The sequence below is a fragment of the Uranotaenia lowii genome, chromosome 2 (assembly GCF_029784155.1).
Source record: "Uranotaenia lowii strain MFRU-FL chromosome 2, ASM2978415v1, whole genome shotgun sequence".
In the NCBI taxonomy this organism is placed as follows: Eukaryota; Metazoa; Arthropoda; class Insecta; order Diptera; family Culicidae; genus Uranotaenia; species Uranotaenia lowii.
Genome location: NC_073692.1, coordinates 128,382,965 through 128,407,922, shown reverse-complemented (window position 1 = coordinate 128,407,922; position 24,958 = coordinate 128,382,965). Strand labels below are relative to the sequence as shown.

Below are 24,958 nucleotides of genomic sequence, written 5' to 3'. Positions count from 1 at the left end.
ACGAGAACCTTGTTCTGGCAGCAAGTGAAGACGCTGGCTCCGGATCGCCAGCAGTGGAGATATTTTATATAGAATTCGTAACTGTCCCATTTCTAAATGAACCAAGATTTAGTATAAAAATTTGGTTTAGCTGCCCTTGAGATGGACAATGCGACCCTTAGAATTTACTACAAAATGAGCTGAAATTTGGCAAAAGGCCTTCTGCCAGGCCAAGGAACAATTTCAGCCCCCAAGGCTTTGATTCCATGATTGTTGCGTACATTTGAAGAATAGCTACATTTTCAAGTTTCTCTTCAAAACTATTCTGAACACAGGAGGTATTTCTAATTACTTTTATTCAAAGAACCTTTTATGTAGGCATTTACTGCTACTATAAACAGCATAACATAATCAATTTTTCTGATCTTTACAGAATATCAGTAATCGGGCCACAATTCATATATCCCAACACGGACCTAATGGTTGCTGTTACCAACTATATGCCATCACAAAGTGTTCGTCTGCAACTGGAGCTTCGTGGAGCCGGCGACGGTTCCGATGACGAAAACGTCATCAGCCAACGGGTGAACCTATTCGTCCAAGGAAAGCAAGCAAAAAATGCCAAATTCACGGTAAGATTTCAGGAGACCCACAAGAGTTCAAGATTTCCTAGCTCAAGTTTCACTGGTATCTGACAATAAATCTTAGAATAAAGGGTGTACACGATGCATCAAATTTTCAGGGATTGAAAAATAACTATTAAACTTCATTCTACCATTTTACTCGTATTTTTTTTTACAGTCCATACGCAAATGCCCGCACCTTGGCCTTAGTCCCGGCCATAAGATTCTGCACAACCTTTGAATCAACCGTTTTTTGCATGTAAACCCATACTTTCTTCAGTTCCTCGACTGTCTTCACTACCTCAGATCGTTTAAGAAGGTACTGCTTTATAATCGCCCAGTTCTTCTCGATGGGGCGGAGCTTCGGAGTGTTGAGAGGGTTGAACATTTTCGGCACAAAATTGACCTTATTTTCTGCATACCACTGCAGTACGTTCTTCGGGTAGTGCCATGAGGCCAAACCCGGCCGGAAGATTGTTGGGACGTTGCGGGCCTTCAGGAGAAGAAGCAGCCGCTTCTGGAGGCACTCTTTCATGTACAACTGTCCGTTTATCGTATCCTAGGTCACGAAAGGTGCACTCCGCTACCCGCACGGGCAGATGGTTTGCCAAATCAGGAATTTATTCGCAAATTTGGACATCTTCTGAGTGCGGACATGCTCCGGAACGCTGAACCTATCCTTGACCGTGAAAAACAGGTTGCCGGGGATCTGTTCGAAGTCGGCCTTCACATATGTTTTGTCTTCCATGGTGCAGCAATCAATTTTCGTCAGAATGTTTAGGTACATCTTCCTGGCACAGGTTTTGGCGGACTTGTTCTGCTTCTCGTCGCGATTAGGAGCCTTTTGTACCTTGAACGTTCGAAGCCCAGCCTTAGTTTTGGCCTTCTGCACAAAATTTCGGCTTAGGTGCAGCTTCTTAGCCACATCCCGAACGGAGGCGTTTGGGTTTCGGCTGAAGGCCCCAACTAAGCGGTTGCGATTTTTGGTGTTGTACGTAATGCTTTTTCCTCCACTTCTGGACTTCTGATCGGTGGTCAGTCGTTCCTCGAACCGCTTAATCACTCGCGACGCCATGGAATTCGCGATTCCCAACGTTTTAGCGATGGAACGATGCGAGAGATCCTTGTTCTCGTGATGAATGCGCAAGGTTTTATCACGCACGAGCTTGCAGGATGTAAACAATGCACTATTAACTAAATGTACCCAAATTTTCATTAAATTCTACCCAACGGTTAAAAAGTTAGAGCAATCTCATAGTGTGGCAATTTCATCGTGGACACCCTTTAAAAAGTTTTTCTCATCACCTTCGGATTCTGTACGAACTGCTTAACTTTTCGTTCTCGCATTTTAAAAACTCTAGACAGTAATTTTAAAATCACCCCTACATTTCGCAGATTGGAGATATACCGGATGGAGAATACTCCTTGAAAGTAGAAAGCTTGAAACAAGATTTCTTTTTCGAGGAAACAATCGAGCTACTGTACAGAAACAAGCAAAACACAATATTGATACAAATGGACAAACCTGTATACAAACCGGGTGATAAAATCCGGTTGCGGGTCATAGTAGTAGACCGCGAAACAAGACCAGTGAAAAATTTAAAGCACATTCAAGTGGAACTGAATGACGAAGAGGAAAATTCAATTAGAAGGTGGCCCTTTGGTCAGCTGTACAACGGTGTTTTTGAGACAGAAGTACAAATAGCGTCAGACCCAACTCTTGGAAAATGGAAACTATCAGTACAAGCTGGAGAAAACGTGAGTAAAATGGACACCGCTAGATCATAAATATTACAGAAAAAAAACTCTCTTTTTACAGACCGCCGAAAAGATCATCCATGTGAAGGAATACATTTTACCAAAGTTTTATTTAAAAGCATATGCTCCAGAGACATTACTCATAGAAAACAAGAATGTAAAGCTTACTATTGAAGCGACTTATACATTCGGTAAACCAGTGGACGGAACAGCCAAAGTTGACCTGTGTTTGCAAGAAGAATGTAAAAAACCTGACTACACAACAACAGCTGATATCACAGGTTCAACCACTGTGGAGTTCACTTTAAATGAAGAACTTGAGCTGGACGATGAGATGACCTACAAAGATATTTACGCCAATATAACTGTCATGGAAACATTTACCAGTAAGCGCGTCTCAACCAAACCAGTCCAAGCCGATGTGACACCTCTTTCCAAAGTTGATCTTTCTTGTTTAAGTTGAAATACTGCTTCGTAAAGACGGTGTCTCATCTCTCGTTCTGTCATACCCCGTACTTTTTAAATTTAAAATATTTCTTGCAGATCGCACAGTAAATATCGTACAGCCCATTCGAGTCTACCAGTTCCCGTATGACATTACTCTGGAAAAACATGAACCCCTCATCCGGCCAGGGTTTTCATATTCCTTCGAAGTATTGGTCCGAGATTGGTTCGGGAAGCCGGTATCAGATGGAAATCAAATCGATGTTGAACTGCATTTTGAGGGTAAAGATTTCGAGAGAAAAAATGAAGTAACCAAGAAGCTTGACAAGCGGGGTAAGGCTTTAATAACTCTGGATCCACCGAGCGCCGCAAACCTGTTAACTGTTAAGGTAAGCATTATTTTAGTATGGAAACTCATTTTAATTTTGGAAAATTTTTGGCTTTCAGTCAAATTCTTAAGAAAAACAGCGTTTTCCTATTTCATCCGACGTTTCGGCGTAATGACGCCCTATAAAACCCTGAAGAAGGCGAAATACATTACGCCGAAACGTCGGATGAAATAGGAAAACGCTGTTTTTCTTAAGAATTTGACTGAATTTGACTAAGCCAAAAATTTTCCAAAATTAACAAACAACAGTCGCAAAAGTTTTATCAACTCATTTTAATTTGCACAAATTTGTTATAAATTCTACAATATTAAAATAATGCTCTTACTATGAGGAATGGCCTAGGGCTAAGCTTTTCAACAGTATGCTGTCTTTCTTATGCAACCAGACTCGTAAATGGTAACTTTCGTCGACACTTTTTAGGTGATATTAACAATCAGGGAATCAAAGAAAATCGTTATCTTCCGATAGAATTTGTCCATAAAAACACCCGTGATAGAGATGATTTTCATCTGCAAGCACACTATAACACACTTATCAATATCAAATTTGCGCTCGATAAATGCACACAAGAAACCCTAGCAAATGGTAAAGTTTGAGGGGAAATATTAAAGGAGAATAATGCGAGGGCCGCGATGTTGTTGTTTTTCTGGGAACACCGAAATTCAGCATTGTATATCTCAGAATTCACTGGACCAAAAGTTACAAATTTGGTATCGTTAAGCCACCGAAAGTGTTATGTTCAATTTTGTAGAGTTTCATGATTAATTTTATATCTTTTGATACTGCATTAGCAATTGATCAACCTTGCATTTGTAAATATTATGAAAGTGTTTTGTATACTTTATGATCAAGAAAACTCGTTAAACCGTCAAAATAGGGACTGATCAATGTTACCCCAAAGCATCAAATTCTAAAAAAAGACGAAATCGATTTTTAAATCAAATTTAAAGTAGTCTTATAAATGGCTGCAACCATGTTTTACATTCATTGGAGTCCAGTACTGGTTTTAAAATTAAAAAAAAACATGTCACCTTCCACTTAACAGAAAAATTAATCGAAAAATATTGGAAAAAGTGATCAATCTTAACCCTGATTACGGTACATTCCTTCTCACCTCTATTCTCAATAAAATCTTTTATTTGCCTGATCACAAACAACAAACAATCAGTAGCAGCAGCAGCCTTAAAATCTGCGCATCCTAAGCTTGTTCACCTTTATCCACTTGAACGCCAAATTACGACTAACAATGCGCAGCAGTAGCCTCTAAAATCTGCGCATCCTAAGCCAATTCGTCTTTTTCCACCGGAAGACTAAATCAGAAACAACAATCCACGGCAGCAAAAAATCAGCCTTTAAAATCTGTGCATCCTAAGCCAATTCAACTTTTTCATAACAAAATATCAGCAGCAGCAGCCTTAAAAATCTGTGCTTCCTAAGCCAATCCATCTTTATCCACCGGAAGGCCAAATCAACACAAACAATTCACAGCAGCCTTAAAATCTGCGCTTCCCATGCCAATTCGTCTTTTTTCACCGGAAGGCTAAAACAACTATCAGCAGCAGCAGCCTTAAAAATCTGCGATTCCTAAGCCAATTCCGGATTTATCCACCAGAAGGCCAAATCAAATCAATCAATCAGCAGCAGCCTTTAAAATCTGCGCTCTTTGTGCTTATTCTACCAACCACGCCATTGTCGTGATATTACGAATCTGACGAACCCCATTTCAGAGATTCAGAATAGATCAATGACTGACCTGAAAATTGACCGTTTTGAAAAATAAATGCTTTTTTCAGCATATTACGATTTGCGTGTTTAAAATAACGCATGAGCTGTGATAAAGCATACCCATAAAAAGCATATCTTATCGAGTTCAGTATGACTCTTAAGCGAAAAATCATAGTTTAGATTCTTCTCTATCGATGTGTCAGAAAATATTGTCGTATTCATTTTTCTCTGCTTATTCGTCATGGAAAGTTATTCCTTATTTGAACATCCTGAAAGTATGCGAGAGAGCGCAAGTTTTGCTCTCAATGCATGCGAACCGTTGGCAGCGACCCAGGGGTGGAAAACAGAAGAAAAAAACAAAAAAAACGCTCCAATGTCAAATTGATCTGATCAAATCATCGACCAGTGAGCAGGCATCGAATTTTGTTTCATTAGAATGATCATTCTGAAAGCTTTTTTTGAGTCATTGAGAGAGTTTTGCATTGATAAGTTTACAAGTTTCACCAAACTGAGCATTCCTCATCTATGAAACAACAGCTTTGTTGATTTTGTTTGGTTACGGCGCGAATTTTTATCATAAACGATTACAAATCATTTCAAAAAGTGCTCATTTTTCAGTCGAAAAGTAAAAAAGGTTGCAAAAATGCTACAAAAATGCTGCAGCAAATTTTCCATTTGCCTGACCTAAGCAGCGACAATATTTTCTGCTTCTCTCATTGGACAATGTTCCCAAATGAATGAACCATCTGGTTGCACTGCTTATTGCAGAGAAGATTACCAGGTTATTTTTCACTTGAATCCCGCGCGGGAGAACAAATTTGCAAACATGGCGGACTTTTTATCATATCCGATTTATACCGACTTTAAGTAACCATTTTTACGATCGTTTACTTATTTGGTAGGAATTGCGATTCGAAATAATATTGTTAACGATTTGAGCTATCATTTCTAAAGCGATTTCATGTATGACAACACTGTTGGTGTATAAATATTGTTCTTACAATCCACAATATTTTTAAAATAAATACTTTTATAATTCAGTGATCAGTCTGGATGGACTAAAATGCATCAAAATGCAATTCAAAGATCCACCTTTTTAATTTCATTTTCATATGCATGCCAATAAAAGTAAGAACTTTTTTAGAACTCATAAAAGTATAACCATCATATGCCTCGCACCAGACAGGCCAGGACAGGGCCCGATGAACACTAACGTTTGCATTATTCATACAAAATTTCAATTTAAAAGGATTTAGGTTGTTTCTTTTCACTTTTTCAAATTTCTGCAAATTTTCTCTCATAAACTGATAACATCTGTATTTTTTTTTTATTTTGACAAATCTAAGAGGAAAAAATACTTGCTTATCATAAAATAAAGCTTTATTCGCTGCAAAGTCCTTGAATATTTTCTCTAGTCAATAAATAAGAGAAAGTGATGTTGTTATTTATTATATGGTATGCTTTCCAGAATCCCCGAATTTATTAGAACATCTCGGGTTCAAAGTAAAGTGGACAAATAAAGCAAACCAAGGTCGAAATGAAGCTTAATTTTTCTGTGCTTGTTTTATCCAATTATTTTTTCTTTTTGGAAACGTTGCTGACGTGTTTCGATAAAAAAAAATTAAAATTTTTGGTAGTCAATTTCTTATAGATTTTTTTTTGAATTACGACCGAATTTCGTTTAGATTTTACTGGATTTAATGTTGAAGAATCATTTGTCAGGTATTGTAAAAATTTGTACTTATTTGTTCAGCCAAAAAAAATTCTGTAATGTTTATTCTAACGGGCCTCCTTAATTTATATATGAAAGAGTGAGACTGGTCGAGATATTTTTCAAGGTGACCCCTTACCTGTTTTATTGAACATTTTAATTCCGATTTTTATTTTCTTTCCTATAGTTTTGTTCAATTTAAAGCAGTTTGATTAAAGTAAGGGGGCCCAGGGCAATTGCCCCCTTAATACGGCTTTGTCAAGAGCCAAGAGCCGTAAGCGTCGAGAGTATGATTGGTCGATCTTTGGGAAATCGATCTTTTCAACTCAGATTTTCAATTTTTTTGATCGATTCTTTAGCGTGGAGAAAATCGATTAGATCGGTTTATTTTCGATTCGATCTTTTGTATTCCTATTCTCGCCAAGCCGAGATATATAGTTCCAATTTTGAATTAAGATTTTATGTCAAACAGTGCCATCTTGTTAAAGCTTGTCAGATTGACCGGTTTTACACGGACTTGCCGGAATATTCGATACAAAATTTGGGAAGGGTTCACTGTGAGCAAAATGTCCAGGTTTCGTTGAAAAAGACCGTTTTTCCCCAAATTCACTTTATTTACAAAACCAAACAGAAAACTTAAATTGAGCTTTTATATTTTTTTAAATTTTTCAACAAATTTTATCAAAATACAAATAAAGTTTTATTGGGAGCCTTAAGTACCGTCAACTGGGGCAACATGCAACACTTTTCAACTTCAATGGCTTCTAAAATGTTAATGCTTACAGATAATCATATCATATACGTCAAAAGTTTTAAGGTTGATGGGACTCCAAACTGACTTATTCAGAAAAATTATTAGTTTTATCAGTTATTTTTAAATTTACAAAAACATGCGATTTTCACCCTACTAAGAAAAAGGGGTAAGTTGCAACAAACTCTGTTATTAATGAAAAATCAAATGAAACCATTTGAAAATTTATAGTTTCTGATACATTTGGGATGTCATAACGCATAAAGCACCAATTGTAGTAATTTTTGGTTTTGTTCTAATTAAATTTTAAATTTTTTCTGTCAAAAATGTTTTTAAGAAAAAAGTGTTAATCTGCTGCATACATTTAGGGGTAAAAAATACTTCAAAATATACTATTAGCTTAAATCATGAAAATAAATCTTAGGATGGATGAAATTTGAATGTTAACAAACGCATAATGCAAAACAATCATATTCCAGCATATGGAAACGCAGTTCAATTGACATCACCGCTGGTTGCCTAGCGAGGTATTGCATGAATACTTTTCATGCAATACCTCGCGAGGCACCAGCAGTGATGTCAATTGAATTTAAACCCATTAAACCCCTAATATTTTTTTGTTTTATAAGATACGAAGTTACGGTGTTCGACAAAAGTGTTCAGCGGAAAATTTCTTTTAGAGAATTTATAAATTGGCACAAAAACCATTAGCAGGCTCGGTTCCACAAAAGAAACAACAATGATATTGATTTTTCAGTACAAAATATTCAATTTTCCCTTACAAACAATTCAATTTTACTCATGTAAACGTTGCTTCAATATTCTACAAAAAAACATGGCTCAGTTTTGAATCAAAGCGAAGCGTTTTAGACCCCAGAGTTACTTATCATCATTTTATACTTATGATTGGTATTATTGCAGACAACCTTCAAAGAACGAAACTATGACCCTTCAATCATCAGTACTGCCAGTTCGAAAAGTGAACAATACCTCCGTGTTACTTTGAATCCTAAGTTCAGGTAAGACTTTTAGTTAAAAAAAAAAAACAACACACAAATATCCATTTGTATTGCAACTAATTTTAACCTACACAGGGTGCGTGTCAACAAGAAAGTACAATTCGAGGTGACCTGTACCAAGGCAATGACGATGTTTTCGTACGTGATAGTGTCCAAAGGCAAAATTGTAGATGCCAATGCGATCAATAATGTCAACGCCAAAAAGAAACAGTTCTATGTGGACCTATTGCCCAGTATGGTTCCTAAGGCTCGTATCATAGTTTCATACATTTCCGGCGGCTATTTACTCTTCGATGAGCAAGAGCTTATTTTTGAAAACTTCAACAACAATGTAAGTATTTAGGGCTCCCTCATCTGTGACGTATAGGTTAATAAATGCAACGACCGATAATTTATTCCAGTAAAACTTATATGAAAATTTCTATTACAGTTCCAATTCTTGACCGATTACGAGCAGTACGAACCCGGGCAAGATATTGATCTGTGGACGAATGCCACCCGTGATTCGTACATAACGTTCCAGGCGATCGACCAGAGTGCTCTCTTACTCGGAAATGAGGGTCATGACATTACTAAAGAAGATCTGCTCAAGGATTTGGACCTGTACGAAGCGACCGAAGAGAACGAGTTTGACCCCTTCAAGGTAAGTTGTAGCCAGAACTCAACAGCTGAAAAGTAAACTTGGATTATTTGTTTTCACAGACCATGGGACTTTTTGTTAAAACTACTGCTGCTGTTGATTTTGGTGAGTCCTGAGTAATTAGTCAGCACCAAAGTGCGATTCAAAATGTAATTGTAGCATATGTAATTGTAATTGTAATTGTAATTGTAGCATATTCGAGAAATTCCCTCAATCGCCAAGGACAATTTTTCAAACGTAAAATGAACGTCATTCATATAAGGACACAATTTCCCGAGTCGTGGTTATGGATAAATTATACCATGGACGGAAGAACGGATTCAAAATCGATAAGGGACACCGTACCGGACACTATTACCTCCTGGTTCATCTCCGGTTTCGCACTCAGCCCTACGCTCGGGATGGGATTCATGAACCAACCCACGAAAATAACAGTCAAACAGCCATTCTACATCGTGGCTAATCTGCCATACTCCATCAAACGCGATGAGGTCGCACTGATCCAAGTGACAGTTTTCAATTTTCTTGGAAATAATTTAACGACGGATGTTACACTCTACAGTAAACAGGGTGAAATAGAGTTTGTCGATAAGTCCGACGATGATGGTGAGTATTTTAGACGTTAACCATGAATAGACTTAAGACTGAAAAACAGTGTCTTAAAAGAGAACATCGGTTTAAAATTCTTCTATGGGTTTCGGTCGTGTGTAAAGCCCACGCTCATATGGTTGTTGATAAATTCCTCGATTTCGGTTTTCCGACGAAGTTGTACCGAAAGACCTCTTAGGTGCTCCGCGATTAGATTGTGCAAGTGGCCTTCCAACTCGTTTGAAGCTCTGATTAAATCGTTCCGGGCAACGTCTATGAAAATGTCCCAACTTATTACATAAGGAACACGTTTTACCAAACGCTGGACAATATCGAGGGTCCTGATGTTCCCTACCACAGTTCTCGCATAACACCTTAATCATTTGAACGTTCACTGCTTCTTGGAAGTTAGCTGGCTTTGAAATTCCTTGACTTACAATCTGACTGCTGGCTGCTCTAGTGGATTTGTACGCATTTATGTGCTTAGTGACCTCTTCCAATGAAAGACTTTTCTCTTGTAACAAGCGTGCCCTCAACGGCGCGGGTACCACTCGCAAAATTTTATCAATTACTGAAATTTCCGAACTTTCAGCTGCAAATTGCACTTTGATGCATAAGCTTGAATGCGCATAAGAAACTTCCCCAAGGTTTCATTAGTTTCCTGCGAAATACTCCAGTACTCAAACCGTTCGTGTGCCTCGTGTCGTTAAGGGGCAAAATAATCATCCAATTTCTGGATAGCCACCAGATACGGATCGACATCTTTTTCCTTGTCTTCTTCCACATCTGCTCCCGGAATGTTGAAAAATATTTCTTGAAGCTCAAAACCACCGTGAGCAAGAAGCATATCCTTTGCTTCGGATGGTTCATTTATCTTCGAAGCCCGAAGACAAATTTGAAAACCGCGCTTCCAAGTAAGCCATTTATTCCGACGGTCATTTATCGGTATATCAGCACACGTAAACGGTGGCAATCCAGCCAACAGTTTGCTGTACATTCTAAAACAAAAAACGACTTTTTTTTAAACATCTCGATTCCACAAAATTTCGTTTAAATTTACCTTAGCAAAGAAATTCCGAGATTTCTCAATCGTTTCCGAATTCCTTTAACCCGTTAGGATTTCCTGATTAAGGCCGCGATCCTGGTGCGGTTATCCTTATCCTACCAGACTTTCTTTCAAGGCCGCGATCCTGGTGCGGTTATCCTTGACTATCAACTGAGATTTTACTTTACCAAGGCCGCGATCCTGGTGCGGTTATCCTTGATATCCCAGCTGACACCGTTTAAAAGGCCACGATCCTGGTGTGGTTATCCTTTATAAACTTGACCGCTAACCTGCCGCGGTTCTTACTACTGCAAATCCTGGTGCAGTCTTGTTTTTCTCACTTTATTTACTATCCGCTAACCAGACGCGGTATCAAACCACTGCATAGCCTGGCGCAGTATCTGGTTTGTTTACATTTATCGCAGTCTGTGCTAATCCGCACCAAAACGCAACCAACTTCTTGCGATGTTTACTTTTGCGTACTTTGCGATGTTTTTACATAGCTTTTGCTATTGATGAAAAAAAATATCACGTGTTTGTCTAGTTTTTGTCGATGACCAATTTCCAACTTACCGATGCTTTTTCCGCTCACTTGCGAGGTTCTGCTTACAATTCCTACTTTCCGCAACTATATGAATCGTTCACCAGGAACGAAAAATCCCGGCTCGTCGCCAATTTGTGATAACTAAAGGCACAACTAAAACACACGTGTGGGTTAATCTCCAGTTCTATATTTTCTGACCAAGGACTATCAATGTATACATAGGTATGACTGAAACAATATTATATTAGTAGTAGTACGCTACCACAGTACATTAAAATCAGTATACTCACCTACTATGTTTTTAAATCACATTATATTTTTCCGTAATTTCTAGAAACCAGACGAACCAAGGCCGTCATCTCCCCTACCAACAATGGCAAGCCCGCCTACTTCTTGATAAAAGCCAAAAAAATTGGCGAAATTGCTATTAAAATCGAAGCTACTAATCTACTCTCGTCCGACTCACTGGAGCATATGCTTCGAGTAACGCCAGAAAGTCACATGCACGAACGCAATCTGGCTCGGTTTGTCGAACTGGATAATCGCGGTTTCCAAGAGTTTGAACTTACTGCTAGTATACCGAAGGATATCGACGACGGATCGGCCAAGATTATGTTCACTTTGGATGGTGCGTTAGTAAATTTAAAGACCAATTTATGAACGTTATTTAACAACTTTCGGTTTTTTTGCAGCGGACATTTTCGGACAGGCCATCAAGAACCTAGATTCGTTGATTCGGCTACCTACGGGATGCGGAGAACAAAGTATGGTTAACTTTGTACCCAACGCAGTTATTCTAGACTACCTCTCCGAAACGGGAACCATCAATGAAGAGGTTAAGATGAAAGCAATCAATTTTTTGTCAAGCGGTTACCAAAATCAGCTAAAATACAAGCGCTCTGATGGATCATTCAGCGTTTGGGGAGGATCCGATGCACAGGGAAGTACATTCCTGACAGCTTTTGTAGCGAAATCATTCAAAATTGCTGATAAATACATCAACATTGATAAAAGTTTGGTAATGGATGCTTTCCGCTGGCTTGCCGGAATTCAAAAACCGGATGGCCGATTTGACGAAGTTGGCAGAATGATTCATTCTGACATGCAGGGAGGACTGCGAACGTCTAGTTATGCGCTTACATCGTTTGTCTTGATAGCCTTTTTGGAGGTCGCAGATGCCAGAGCACAACATAAACAAGTTGTTAGTAGAACGCTCACCTATTTGGCAAACAACCTTGCCAACATTGAAGATGTTTACGATTTGTCGATGGCGACTTATGCACTTCATCTTGGAACGCACAAATCGAGGAAGTTGTTCATGGATAAGCTGGTAGAAAAAGCGAAATTTGATAACGCTACGTCAACACGGTATTGGGATCGGAGTCCAGTCGAAATAGAAGTAGCAGGTTACGCTCTGCTGTCGTACATCCAAGCCGGTTTATTGGCAGATGCAAGTTCCATCATGAAATGGTTGAATACCCAACGATATGGACTGGGAGGCTTTCCCGGAACACAAGATACATTCGTTGGCCTGAAAGCCTTAGCTAAATACGCTGCCAAAACTTCAGCTCATAAAAATGATTATCGAGTCATAATTCGCCATGAGCCAAATAAGCGGTATACCTTCGATGTCGATAAACGTAGATCATTTGTCACACAAGTGCAGGAACTACCGGGTAACGTTCGCAACTATCATGTTCGTGTCGAAGGAATTGGACACGGTTTTTTCCAAATAGCCTATCAATACTACCTGAATGTCGAGAATGCCAAACCGAGCTTTGATTTAGACGTGACAGTTATGAACACCACAACATATGATGTGCAAAATTTACACATTTGCGTGAGTTATAAACCATCTCAAGCGTATGAGCGATCGAGCATGGCTATTGTAGAGGTTTTCTTCCCTAGCGGAATGCTTGCCGAGGAAGATTCAGTGCGAGATTTTTACGGCACCATCAGGGTATGTTCATAAGCCTGTTTTAAATACATGTCTTGCTATTTGATGTTAAAAGATTTTAACATTACAATAATAGTTAACAACACGATTATGCAATATTTTTTACACCAGTATGTTTAAATGTTTCTCTTTCCAGAAAACCGAATTGCGTTTTGCGGCCACCAATGTTGTTGTGTACTTTGATAATATGGGCACCGAAAAGAATTGTTTCCAAGTTACATCCTACCGGAAGTATAAGGTGGCAATGCACAGACCAGCAAACGTTTTGGTTTACGACTATTACAATCGAAGTATTAACGATTAACTTGAGTGCCGGAAAGATGTATTCATTCAACTTTACCTTTTTTTTCAGAGCGTTCAGCGATCAAGCAGTACGAAGGAAAGCTGGTGGAACTTTGCGATATTTGTGAGGATGAAGACTGCGAAACCTTATCTTGCCAATCGAGTTGAATAAAATAACCCGCTCTAGTCGCGAAAGACAAATGTACTCTCACTTTAAACCAAGCTCTCTGTTTGAAAACCAAATCGTATCCGGTAGTCCTTGAAGCTTTACATCGAGATATATCGAAATGTACCAAAGAAGGTCAAATGACATTTTAAGCGCATTTTGTACACAACTTTTCCCAATTTCAATGTTTAAATTATTTAAAAAAAATACTTTTTTTTTATTTCGAATAACGTACAGTGATCGACACAAATCAAAATCCACCCATCGTTTTAATTTTAAGATGCCGATATTGCCATTTCTCAAAAAAATTTTTTAATTTCAATGAGTTCGTTAGAAAGCTGAAAATTGGAAGTTTAAAAATCCAATTTATTTTTTTTTCCTTAGCTTAAGCAATCAGTTTAATAAGACGGGATAATTAACCTCAAAAACTCTCGGTACAAAAAAAAGAGCAGCCGGTCGACACACATGGTGGAGTCTTCAAGCTGATTTTTTTTTTTTGAAGAGTTTGGAAGGTGTCAGGAAGATATGCTCATAAATTACGAAAGAACTCGAGTGATTCAGTACACTTAAATGATAATTACTTACTTACTGTAAGCGTCAGATAACACTTCCATCGAGGTTGTAGTGATTTGTCGCGGGTAATAGTAGTTTTTAAATATCGCAGTGAGGGAAAATGATGGGTGATGGTTTTCCCCGAATAATGTAGTCTTCAAAGCCGACGACAGCGCCACAAGCCACCAGTATGCAGCCAGGAAGCTTCAACACCTGACAACCAGAGGGCCATTCACGGTAACCAACGCTGCTTGGTAACCACCCGATCGGTAGCGACGCCCGACGAGTTGCCGAAGGCGAAGCGATCGTGTCCGCCATAATGGGAGAGCAACGACCTGTACTCGCGGTTCAAGGACGGTCAAAGGCGACTACCTGGTGCTGGCTCACTTCAAATAGTACCACAAAACTGCGAAGTACAAAGTGCACAACACATCCAGCACATAAAACCAGCTAAGTGATAAAAGCCAGACACCAGGTAAGCCAGGAGACGCCGACCCGCCATTTTGTTCCTTTCCGGAACACTAACGCCTGATTCATCAACAGGACCCCTAAGTTTTGGCCAAAAGAAACCATTTGGCGGGACAGAAGCCAACCTTTGTCCCTGATCCCTGGTCCCTGAATCGGCTTTGGTTTGGTCACGATTGCCCGGATAGCCGTTATCATCCGGGTGATCATTGATTGGAGATTGTTGTCGGTTCCGAACAACAACACTCGGAGCGACCAATCAAGTTCTCCAAGCAGCTCCTTCCGCCACGTAGCCGAAAATCCCGGAAAGAACATCCCGGGTTCCGGTAGGAATTGGACCGGCAAGCAGTTGGTCAGCAGCAGCAGCGTCGCCCTCGTCGAAGCTCCGCCATCTTCAAAACCGAACCAGGGCGTGGCCCTAAAAGGTACTGTAACCATCTGGGTCATTACTAGTTTGCGCATAGGTCGTAGAATTGTTGAGGCAATTTCAAATAAACGTTCAAGAAGTGCATTTTTGGGGTTTTCCTGAGGTCAAAGTTCGAACTCCCTGCGATTTCCTTTGGTAAGCGAGCCGCCCTGAGGCCTAATAAAGGGAGTCCCTGTAACGCCGGTGGGGTGGTAGGTTTTAAACTTACATATTTGGCGCCCAACTTTCCATAGACTTACCACGGACTTCGCAGCGAGGCTCAACCGATATCTTGCATGCATCTCTGGGGAAACGCCCATGTTTCTCAATTTTATTTTTGCTGTAATTGGAAAATTTAACGGCTATTTGCACAACTTTGAAATATTCATTTGCCATACAGGGGTTCTGATGTCCAAAGGGTACTGTTCAACACGATTGTTTAAAAAGTATTATCGGAGTGAAGTTGTTTTAAGATTTAGATTTTAAATTGATTGGAGCAAAATTTCATTTGTGAAGTGTGATATCGGGAGAAAACAAAAACAGCAGCAAAACAAATCATTTTATTTCTTCCATTTTCAACTGTGATATAAACTGTCTTGTGTTTTTTAATAGTTTTAGGTTCCTTATAGTATAATTTTTAAATTGTTTGTTCGTTGTTTGGCCATTCTATAGTTTGTTTCAAATAGTATTTCGTTTTAATTTCCAAAGCTGTACAATGGATCTTACTCACTTAAAAACGTTATATGCTTCGCTTAATACTGCTCACCTGTCAGAGGAGGAACTCAGCCATGAGTTACGCATACGCAAGGCCTTTGCGCCTGAGGATTCCCGTTCTAAACGCGAACGCACCCTACGGGGAATCTTGAAAGCTGAGAAAGATAGAACAAACATTCAATATTTCATTGGCTGGGACTCGGTTCTGGACGAATTAGAGTGGTGTGGTGAGAAGCTGAAAGGTATCCAAAAAGTACTTGAAAGCCCTAAAGCAAAAAAAGTGCCAGATCAAATTCATAAAACACAACTGGTACACATTTTCTTTCGCATGGAACGATTAAAAGCATATGTTGAGTGAGAAGAAAGTTTGAACTGTTTAACTATGATAGCTGTCGAATGTATGAGACTGTTGGTAAAATATTTCTCAATTGTTTCACCGATTGCAGAAGTTAGAGAAACCGAGCTGAGTATCATTAATGAAAGCTTCCAGAATGAACTCGCAATAGAAATAGATAGAAATATAGGGGAAGGAAATTTCATTGATAAACAAGTTATAAATCAAATGCATGATCTTGAAAGAAGAGGAAGCGTAGAAGAGCTAGCGGAAAAAGAAGAAGAGGAGAATAGGTCAGAAATACAATTTCAAATTCAAAACGCAGATTTGAGAGAATCTAGGGACGAATCAATGATTCGACTAGCCGCCGAAAACGAGCGACTAAAAGTGGTTGTAAGTCAGCTGCTTCAACGCATAGAGGTAGTTGAAACCTCACGTGTAAACGAGCATCCAACGAAACAGGTGCCAGTTAAAATTTCGAATAGCACACGTGTGAACGAAATCACTCCACCTCAAATGGAGGCCAAGACTGCACCTATTGAGCAGGACTTTTGTGATTGGTTAAAGGGAAGATGCAGTTCTCTAGGAAGCCACGGAGAGAAATTCCGTCCGGTATCCACCCACGTAAGCGCAAACCGAGTGGGGGAGGAAGTCGACGGTCGATCTAAACGAGATCATCGTCTACCAATCCACAAATGGTCAGTGCGTTACGATGGGTTGGATAACGGAAGGAAATTAAACGAATTTTTGAAGGAGGTTGAGTTTAACGCGAGATCGGAGGGTTATTCAAATACCGAACTATTTACTTGCGCGCATTATTTGTTTACGCGTAAAGCGCGTTCGTGGTTTATTGAGGTAAACGGTAATAACGAGCTCGAAACATGGGAGAATTTAGTACGCGAATTAAAAAACGAATTTTTACCTGTAGACATCGACTTCCAATATGAACGCCTATTGAACTCTCGTAGGCAAGGTCCTCGAGAAAAGTTCCAGGACTATTATCTCGATATGGTTCGAATTTTCCGGAACATGTCGTATCCGTGGGATGAAGGCCGGAAATTCGACGTCCTCTTCCGGAACACGCGCGAGGATTGCAAAATTGCGATGTTGGCTGCTAACGTCAATACGATCGCTAAAATGAGGGAGTTTGGAAAAAAATTTGATGCGATTAATTGGCAAGTTTATGCTAGGAAAGAGAATCGTTTTTCCAATAGATCAACGGATTCAATCGACGAGATTGAGCAATACAATTGGCCCGGAAATAGTGAGAGACAGTTCAGGTCTCAGGTTGACTATCACGACCCGGATTCGAATCAGAATTTTAACCGCGGATTTTCACAAAACTTTGCCAAGCAAAGTAAGAAAAATCAAAGAGTAGGTGGAGGCCAAAATACTGGTACGAAGCCGAAGCAACAATCTGAATGGGTTTCCCATAACAGACAGAGCGGACAAAGGCCGGGACCCAGTGGGACTAACGCCTTAGAACGGATAGTCCGTGCTTACATTCCTGTTAAAAAGGGAATTTGTTTCAATTGCCATGAGGATGGGCATAGTTTTCAGGACTGTAGACAAAACAGAAATCTTTTCTGTTGGTCCTGTGGGTTCCCAGGGTTCGCCACATCTGAGTGCCCTTTTTGTGAGTTAAAAAACTCGAAAGGGACTACCCAGTGAGGCGGGGTAGTCAACAGAAAAATCCCAAAAGCCCTCAAGCTAATTCTGATTCCGACCCAGCTACAATTCTTCGACAGTTGGGGTACTCGCAATTGGAAGCGCCTCCAGAAGCTGACGAGATAGCCACGTTGCTTGTTAAGCTCAGTGGAGACGCCAGACCTTTTGCGAGGGTCCAACTGATGGGAATTGAGCTGATCGGTTTACTAGATAGCGGAGCAGCAAGAACTGTTTTGGGATTCGGTGCGAATAAAATCAGGAAAACGTTGAATTTGAAACTGCTTCCGGCGTCTGTAAACTTGCAGACTGCGTCGGGAGAAAAATTAGAAGTTGAGGGATGTGCGGAAGTTCTGATTACCTTCAACGGTTGCACGAAAATTTTACCGGTTCTATTCGCACCAAATCTCAAACGCAGGTGTGTGCTGGGGTATGATTTCTGGTTGAAGTTCGGGATCTCCCCCAGCATTCAAGAACAGCCAGTAGATGTTTTGGATGATGGAATTCTTGAAGAGCTAGACCAGGAAGAAGAGCTATCCGATGAACAAAAGCATCACCTGGAGGAAGTAAAGAAACTCTTTATAGTGGCTGGTCCAGGGAAGTTCACGAAGACCCACGTGATTGAACATTCCATCCAAATCAAGGATGAATATAAAAATTTAGAATCGGTACGCAAAAACCCATACCCCTGGAGTCCTCACATTCATGCGAAAGTACAACAAGCTCTGGACAACCTACTGCGGGATGATATAGTTGAACCATCGGAATCCGATTGGGCTCTTCCTATCATCCCGGTGGCTAAACGGGATAGTGCAGAAGTACGGTTGTGCCTAGATGCCAGAAAGCTGAATGAGAGGACTAAAAGAGATGCGTATCCCTTGCCGCACCAGGATCGCATTCTCAGTCATTTGGGTCCTGTTAAATTTCTCACGACCATCGACCTGTCACAGGCCTTTCTACAGATTCCGTTGAATTCCGCTTCCCGGAAATTCACGGCTTTCTCAGTACCAGGAAGAGGTTTGTTTCAGTACAAATCTTGTCCAATGGGTCTGGTCGGGAGTCCTGCTACTTTGAGTAAGTGCATGGATCGCGTACTCGGTTTTGGAGCTTTAGAACCTGCAATTTTCGTTTATTTAGACGATATTGTAGTGGCTACGCTGACGTTTGAAGACCACCTGGCCAAACTGAAGGAGCTAGCGAAACGTTTGGGGGAAGCTAATCTCTGCATAAACATGCAGAAGTCTAAATTCTGTTGCCGCGAATTGCCGTACCTTGGATACGTCCTATCCCAAGATGGATTGAGGCCTAATCCTGATCGCATTCAAGCGATCATCGGATACCAGGCCCCTAAATCGGTACGACAGCTAAGACGATTCCTCGGTATGGTTAATTACTACCGCAGGTTCATCGCAAATTTTAGCAGCACCGTTGCACCTCTCACGGACTTGCTTAAAAACAAGCCCAAGAGAGTGCAATGGAGTGCGACAGCAGAATTAGCCTTCCAGACCATTAAGGAGCAGCTTATCGCCGCTCCTGTAATGGCCAACCCAAACTTTTCGCTGCCCTTCGTGGTCCAAACTGACGCTAGCGATAACGCGATTGCCGGTGTCCTAACACAAGAGCATAACGGTGAGGAGAAGGTCATTGCGTACTTCTCAGAGAAATTAAAAGGAGCTGAATTGAGATACCACGCGGCTGAAAAGGAAGGATTGGCTGCCCTTCGCAGTATCGAGAAATTTAGAGGGTACATTGAAGGAACTAAATTTACTTTAGTGACAGATTCGGCCGCTCTGACTTTCATTATGCGAGCAAAGTGGCGGTCATCCTCTCGATTGAGCCGCTGGAGTATCCTTTTACAGCAGTACGATATGGACATCCGGCATCGCAAAGGGAAGGACAATATTGTACCAGATGCGTTGTCCCGATCCATCGAGACTCTGGATGCAGAGCCCGAGGACGGGTGGTATCGAAAATTGCTTTCCGCAGTAGAGTCCGACCCTGAGAGCTTTGTCGATTTTAAAATTGTAGACAGAAAACTGCTCAAGTTCGTGGCATCGAAGGAAGACACAATGGACTACCGTTTTGAGTGGAAGCATTGTGTTCCGACTTCGATGCGCACACAGGTCCTCAAAGAAGAACATGATCAAAATCTCCACATCGGGTTTGATAAGTGTGTGGAGAAAATTAAACGCAGATATTACTGGCCACGCATGAGTTCAGATATTAGAAAATACATAGCAAAATGCGAAAACTGTAAGATAAATAAGCACTCAACCGTCTCTAATTCTCCGAAAATGGGCAAGCAGAGAATTGCGGCCCGACCCTTCCAGATAATTTGCATGGACTACATTCAATCTTTACCACGGAGTAAGCAGGGGAATGCACACTTATTAGTTGTAATGGACCTCTTCTCTAAGTACTGCCTTCTTACTCCAGTGAAAAAGATTTCGAGTGTTAGTCTCTGCAAAATACTGGAAGAGTCGTGGTTCAGGCGATTTGCAACCCCACAAATAGTAATATCGGATAATGCTAGTACATTCCTTTCAAAAGAGTATCGAGCGCTACTGGATAAGTATGAAATTCAACATTGGGCCAATGCTCGACATCGAAGTCAAGCTAACCCCGCGGAAAGACTCAATCGAACGATAAATAGTATGATCCGTACATATGTACAAACCGACCAAAAACTTTGGGACACAAAAATTTCCGAAATGGAATTTGTGTTGAATAACACGATTCACGCTTCAACAAAATTTTCTCCCCATCGAGTCGTTTTCGGACACGATATCGTATCGAAAGGCTCAGACCACACTTTGGAGCCTGTATTAGAAGAATCGGAGGAAGAGAGAACCGAAAGGTGGAGAGGGTTGAATAAAAAGGTAGGAGAACATATGCGCAATCATCTTAAAAATTCTTATGAAGGGAATATGAGACGATATAATTTGAGGCATAAAAACTCACCCTCATTCGTTGTAGGTCAGCGCGTCTTCAAACGAAGTTTCCGTCAATCCTCAGCAGGTAACAACTTTAACGCGAAAATCGGCCCACAATTCGTTCCCTGTGTGATCATTGCCAAAAGGGGCACCAATTGTTTTGAGGTCGCAGATGAAAAAGGGAAATCCCTCGGCATTTTCTCGGCGGCCGACCTAAAAGCATAAAAAAAACAACAATTTGTAACACATTTGGGTATTTCAAATAAATTGCAATCGTAAGGTTAAAAAAAAAAAAAGAACTCCCAGAATAATCAACGAGCAGCTGTTCTGTGCATCTATCAAATCCTTAAAGGATACTTTGGCATGGTCTAGCATATCACGTAAGGAATAAATTTAAACTATTAAAACTGTCTGCTCATGCGGAAATAATAAAAAGCAGATTTAGCGTTCAACGAGTAGCAGTCATTCGTCACCACATAGCAATATTCCAAGCGCCCGTTGATTCCTGTTCCGGAGAAGGTTTCAAACAGAGTGAAGACGTCCAGATCATGTCCATAGTATACATCATTTTAGCTAGGATATTCATCAACTAGCGTAATCATCATCATAGGTAACACCTGGAGCACCTGGAAATGAAAAAAGAAACAATCGTTAGATTTCAAATCTTTTTTTTAACTTTATAGCTAGATTTAGGATAGGCTTTAGTGATATCATTAAGTTAGAATAAGTTAAGTTAAAAAAAAAATCAAAACAAAAAAAAACCAGTATTAATTATTGTTGAAAATAGTTGAAATTTCAGTGTTTTTCTTGTTGGTAGTTGTGTCCACAAAAATTATATTTAATTAGGCTAAGAATTGATAATTAATCACTTTAAACAAAACAAGACAGATGTGCTTCAATGGTAACCCTATGATCACAATATGGAAGGTGAAGCAAAGGTCAAGCTCAAGGTCATGCACTTAGTAAAATTTTCGTTAGCTTGAAATTTTATGATTTGAAAATTACTGAATAAATTTAAAATTTTCATGCAATTCACTAAACCACAGTCCATAGTTTCAGAAAAAGTTACTTTCAAGTTATTTCATCAATAAATTTAAATTCATGCTTTCAAGTTCAAGGTCATGCACTTAGAAAATTTTTCAAAGTCAAATTTTTACAATTTGAAAATTTCAATTTTTTTTTCAAAAAAAATAGCCACAACGTCTAACAATAGTCCACAATTCAAGGAAAAGCTATTTTCATGTCCATATAATAATAAATACAAATCAATACTTACGAATATCAACCATATCGTGATGGGGCAAGGGCAAAAATTTGCAAAGGGTACAAAGAAGCGAGATCATCACACCACTCTTATCTGCGGGATTTATAAGGCCAATAAATCCCCACAAAACAGAATAGCGCGGTTTCGCTTGCCGGCACACTCAAATTCAAGCCACTTACCGTCCATCACGTCCAGCACCAGTATCCAGAGCAACCACATTTTTATCACGTGCATTGGTGATCATCTCGATCGTCTCCAATCATTGACAGCATTTGACAGTTCGAAATCTAACCCGAAAATCTCTCACATACACAAATGAAATTTCAATGATTATTGTTGTACTAGATTGCAACTCCGACAATAAAATAAAACACGGAAAATTAAACTTGTGTAATAGTGATAATGAAAAATAGTAAATACACTCCAAAATATACTGTGATTTAGAATAATTTGTTTTTAATATTAATTAATTTTTTGTTTGCACTTGGTATTTTAATTTAGTTCACATTTTTGTTTGTCCAGTAAATCAAAACTTTTTAAGCGTTCTAAATGAATAGGCGGTATCTGTCGGAGGCTTCCCTTGTGGAACTTGATCGCTGGAGGCCGGAGTTCAAGAAACGTTGATGGCCAGTAAAGAATTTCTTTAAACAGAGCGGAGTCGATTACGATGCTGATGCCTTATGACCCCGATACTCAATGACAATACCAAGCCTTATTCATGCGTTGTTCAGTCGAATTTGGGTGTCTAAACTTTTGTATGGTTGGTGAATGTCTCAAAGTTACCGTAAATACCTGTTAAATTGGCCGAGTGAATCTTGAATTGTGAAGGCAAGGTTCAGATGGCGTGTGTTATTGGTTTGGTTCGCTGCGAATACGCAGGTAGGCGAAAAATATTTCTAGTAATACTTCGGTATTACATAAGAAATATTTTTTCCCGGTCCGGGGGAGAGTGTAAGCGTCAGATAACACTTCCATCGAGGTTGTAGTGATTTGTCGCGGGTAATAGTAGTTTTTAAATATCGCAGTGAGGGAAAATGATGGGTGATGGTTTTCCCCGAATAATGTAGTCTTCAAAGCCGACGACAGCGCCACAAGCCACCAGTATGCAGCCAGGAAGCTTCAACACCTGACAACCAGAGGGCCATTCACGGTAACCAACGCTGCTTGGTAACCACCCGATCGGTAGCGACGCCCGACGAGTTGCCGAAGGCGAAGCGATCGTGTCCGCCATAATGGGAGAGCAACGACCTGTACTCGCGGTTCAAGGACGGTCAAAGGCGACTACCTGGTGCTGGCTCACTTCAAATAGTACCACAAAACTGCGAAGTACAAAGTGCACAACACATCCAGCACATAAAACCAGCTAAGTGATAAAAGCCAGACACCAGGTAAGCCAGGAGACGCCGACCCGCCATTTTGTTCCTTTCCGGAACACTAACGCCTGATTCATCAACAGGACCCCTAAGTTTTGGCCAAAAGAAACCATTTGGCGGGACAGAAGCCAACCTTTGTCCCTGATCCCTGGTCCCTGAATCGGCTTTGGTTTGGTCACGATTGCCCGGATAGCCGTTATCATCCGGGTGATCATTGATTGGAGATTGTTGTCGGTTCCGAACAACAACACTCGGAGCGACCAATCAAGTTCTCCAAGCAGCTCCTTCCGCCACGTAGCCGAAAATCCCGGAAAGAACATCCCGGGTTCCGGTAGGAATTGGACCGGCAAGCAGTTGGTCAGCAGCAGCAGCGTCGCCCTCGTCGAAGCTCCGCCATCTTCAAAACCGAACCAGGGCGTGGCCCTAAAAGGTACTGTAACCATCTGGGTCATTACTAGTTTGCGCATAGGTCGTAGAATTGTTGAGGCAATTTCAAATAAACGTTCAAGAAGTGCATTTTTGGGGTTTTCCTGAGGTCAAAGTTCGAACTCCCTGCGATTTCCTTTGGTAAGCGAGCCGCCCTGAGGCCTAATAAAGGGAGTCCCTGTAACGCCGGTGGGGTGGTAGGTTTTAAACTTACATTACTTACTTACTTACTTAATGTTCCCGCGCCGATCCTCCGATGCATAGGGCTTTGGCAAAAGACCTCCACTGATGGCGATCCCAGTGTTGATTGGTTCCAGTCAAGATTCTAATCGACAGTTCGGATTTCGGCGGCTAGGCTTCGCCGCCACGAGTTACTGGGTCTGCCTCTCCTGCGATGTCCTTCTGGATTCCATTCTAGTGCCTCTCTATGCTAATCTCGTTCCATCTTTTCGCAGCGTGTGCCCAATTCATCTCCACTTACGTTCCCGAATCTCGATTTCTAGCGCCTTTTGATGACACCAGCAATGTAGTTCCTTATTTGAGATCCAGTTGCCAGGCCATCAAGCGCGGATGATATTCCGCAGGCAGCGGTTTACAAATACTTGCAGCTTTCGCGTCGTTACCGCATATGTGCACCAAGTTTCGCACCCGTACAGCAATACGGATTTGACGTTTGAGTTGAAGATTCGGATTTTCGTTCGTAGACTCGCAAACGCAAATCGGGCCTTTATGTTACGGGGTTTCGATGTCTTTCCTAGTACCACCATCAGGCGTTATCTGGTTACCAAGATACTGGAAGTACTCCACTTTCTCAACCTGTTGACCAGCTCAGCGGTGTGTAAACTCGCTTCGGAAAGAATCATTCGGCTGATTTTTTCCGAGTTTAACTTGTTGTGTGCAGATTGATTTTATCTTCGTTCCAATCATGACGTGATTGCACACAAAACGAAGAGAACAGTTCCGAATTGATGTTTTCCATACCTCGCAGGAATAAAATCGCACCAACGAAACAACAGAACGAAGCTTATTGTACACGAGTGCTCACGAGCGATCGTTGCCCGACGGACCGAGTTAACATTCCTTGCACCCTTCTCTCGCTCGTTTCCCGTTCCCTTGTATCTATCACTTTTAGCCACGCCCCCATGCGTTGTCCGATTGATGTGTTCGGCTGCCGAACGAAAACGATTTTTTTTAATTCGCAGAAC

The 24,958-nt window shown here is 40.6% G+C and overlaps 1 protein-coding gene and 1 long non-coding RNA gene across 2 annotated transcripts; one reads left to right on the top strand and one right to left on the bottom strand.

Annotated features, from left to right (window-relative positions):
* Positions 1-417: 417 nt before the first annotated feature.
* Positions 418-13,673, top strand: LOC129740940 (thioester-containing protein 1 allele S3-like). The gene is made up of 13 exons (XM_055732592.1): positions 418-611; positions 1,998-2,360; positions 2,422-2,746; positions 2,904-3,193; positions 8,302-8,399; positions 8,475-8,730; positions 8,830-9,042; positions 9,102-9,144; positions 9,232-9,645; positions 11,551-11,844; positions 11,909-13,176; positions 13,310-13,463; positions 13,526-13,673. The coding sequence occupies exons 1-13, from the start codon at positions 459-461 to the stop codon at positions 13,621-13,623; spliced, it is 3,969 nt and encodes a 1,322-aa protein (XP_055588567.1). The 5' UTR covers positions 418-458; the 3' UTR covers positions 13,624-13,673.
* A 2,021-nt stretch (positions 13,674-15,694) lies between these two features.
* Positions 15,695-20,897, bottom strand: LOC129740948 (uncharacterized). Its single transcript, XR_008736396.1, has 3 exons — positions 20,719-20,897; positions 17,015-17,224; positions 15,695-15,913 (listed from the first exon to the last, which is right to left on the bottom strand). It is a non-coding gene; the product is annotated as an uncharacterized LOC129740948 (long non-coding RNA).
* Positions 20,898-24,958: the final 4,061 nt, after the last annotated feature.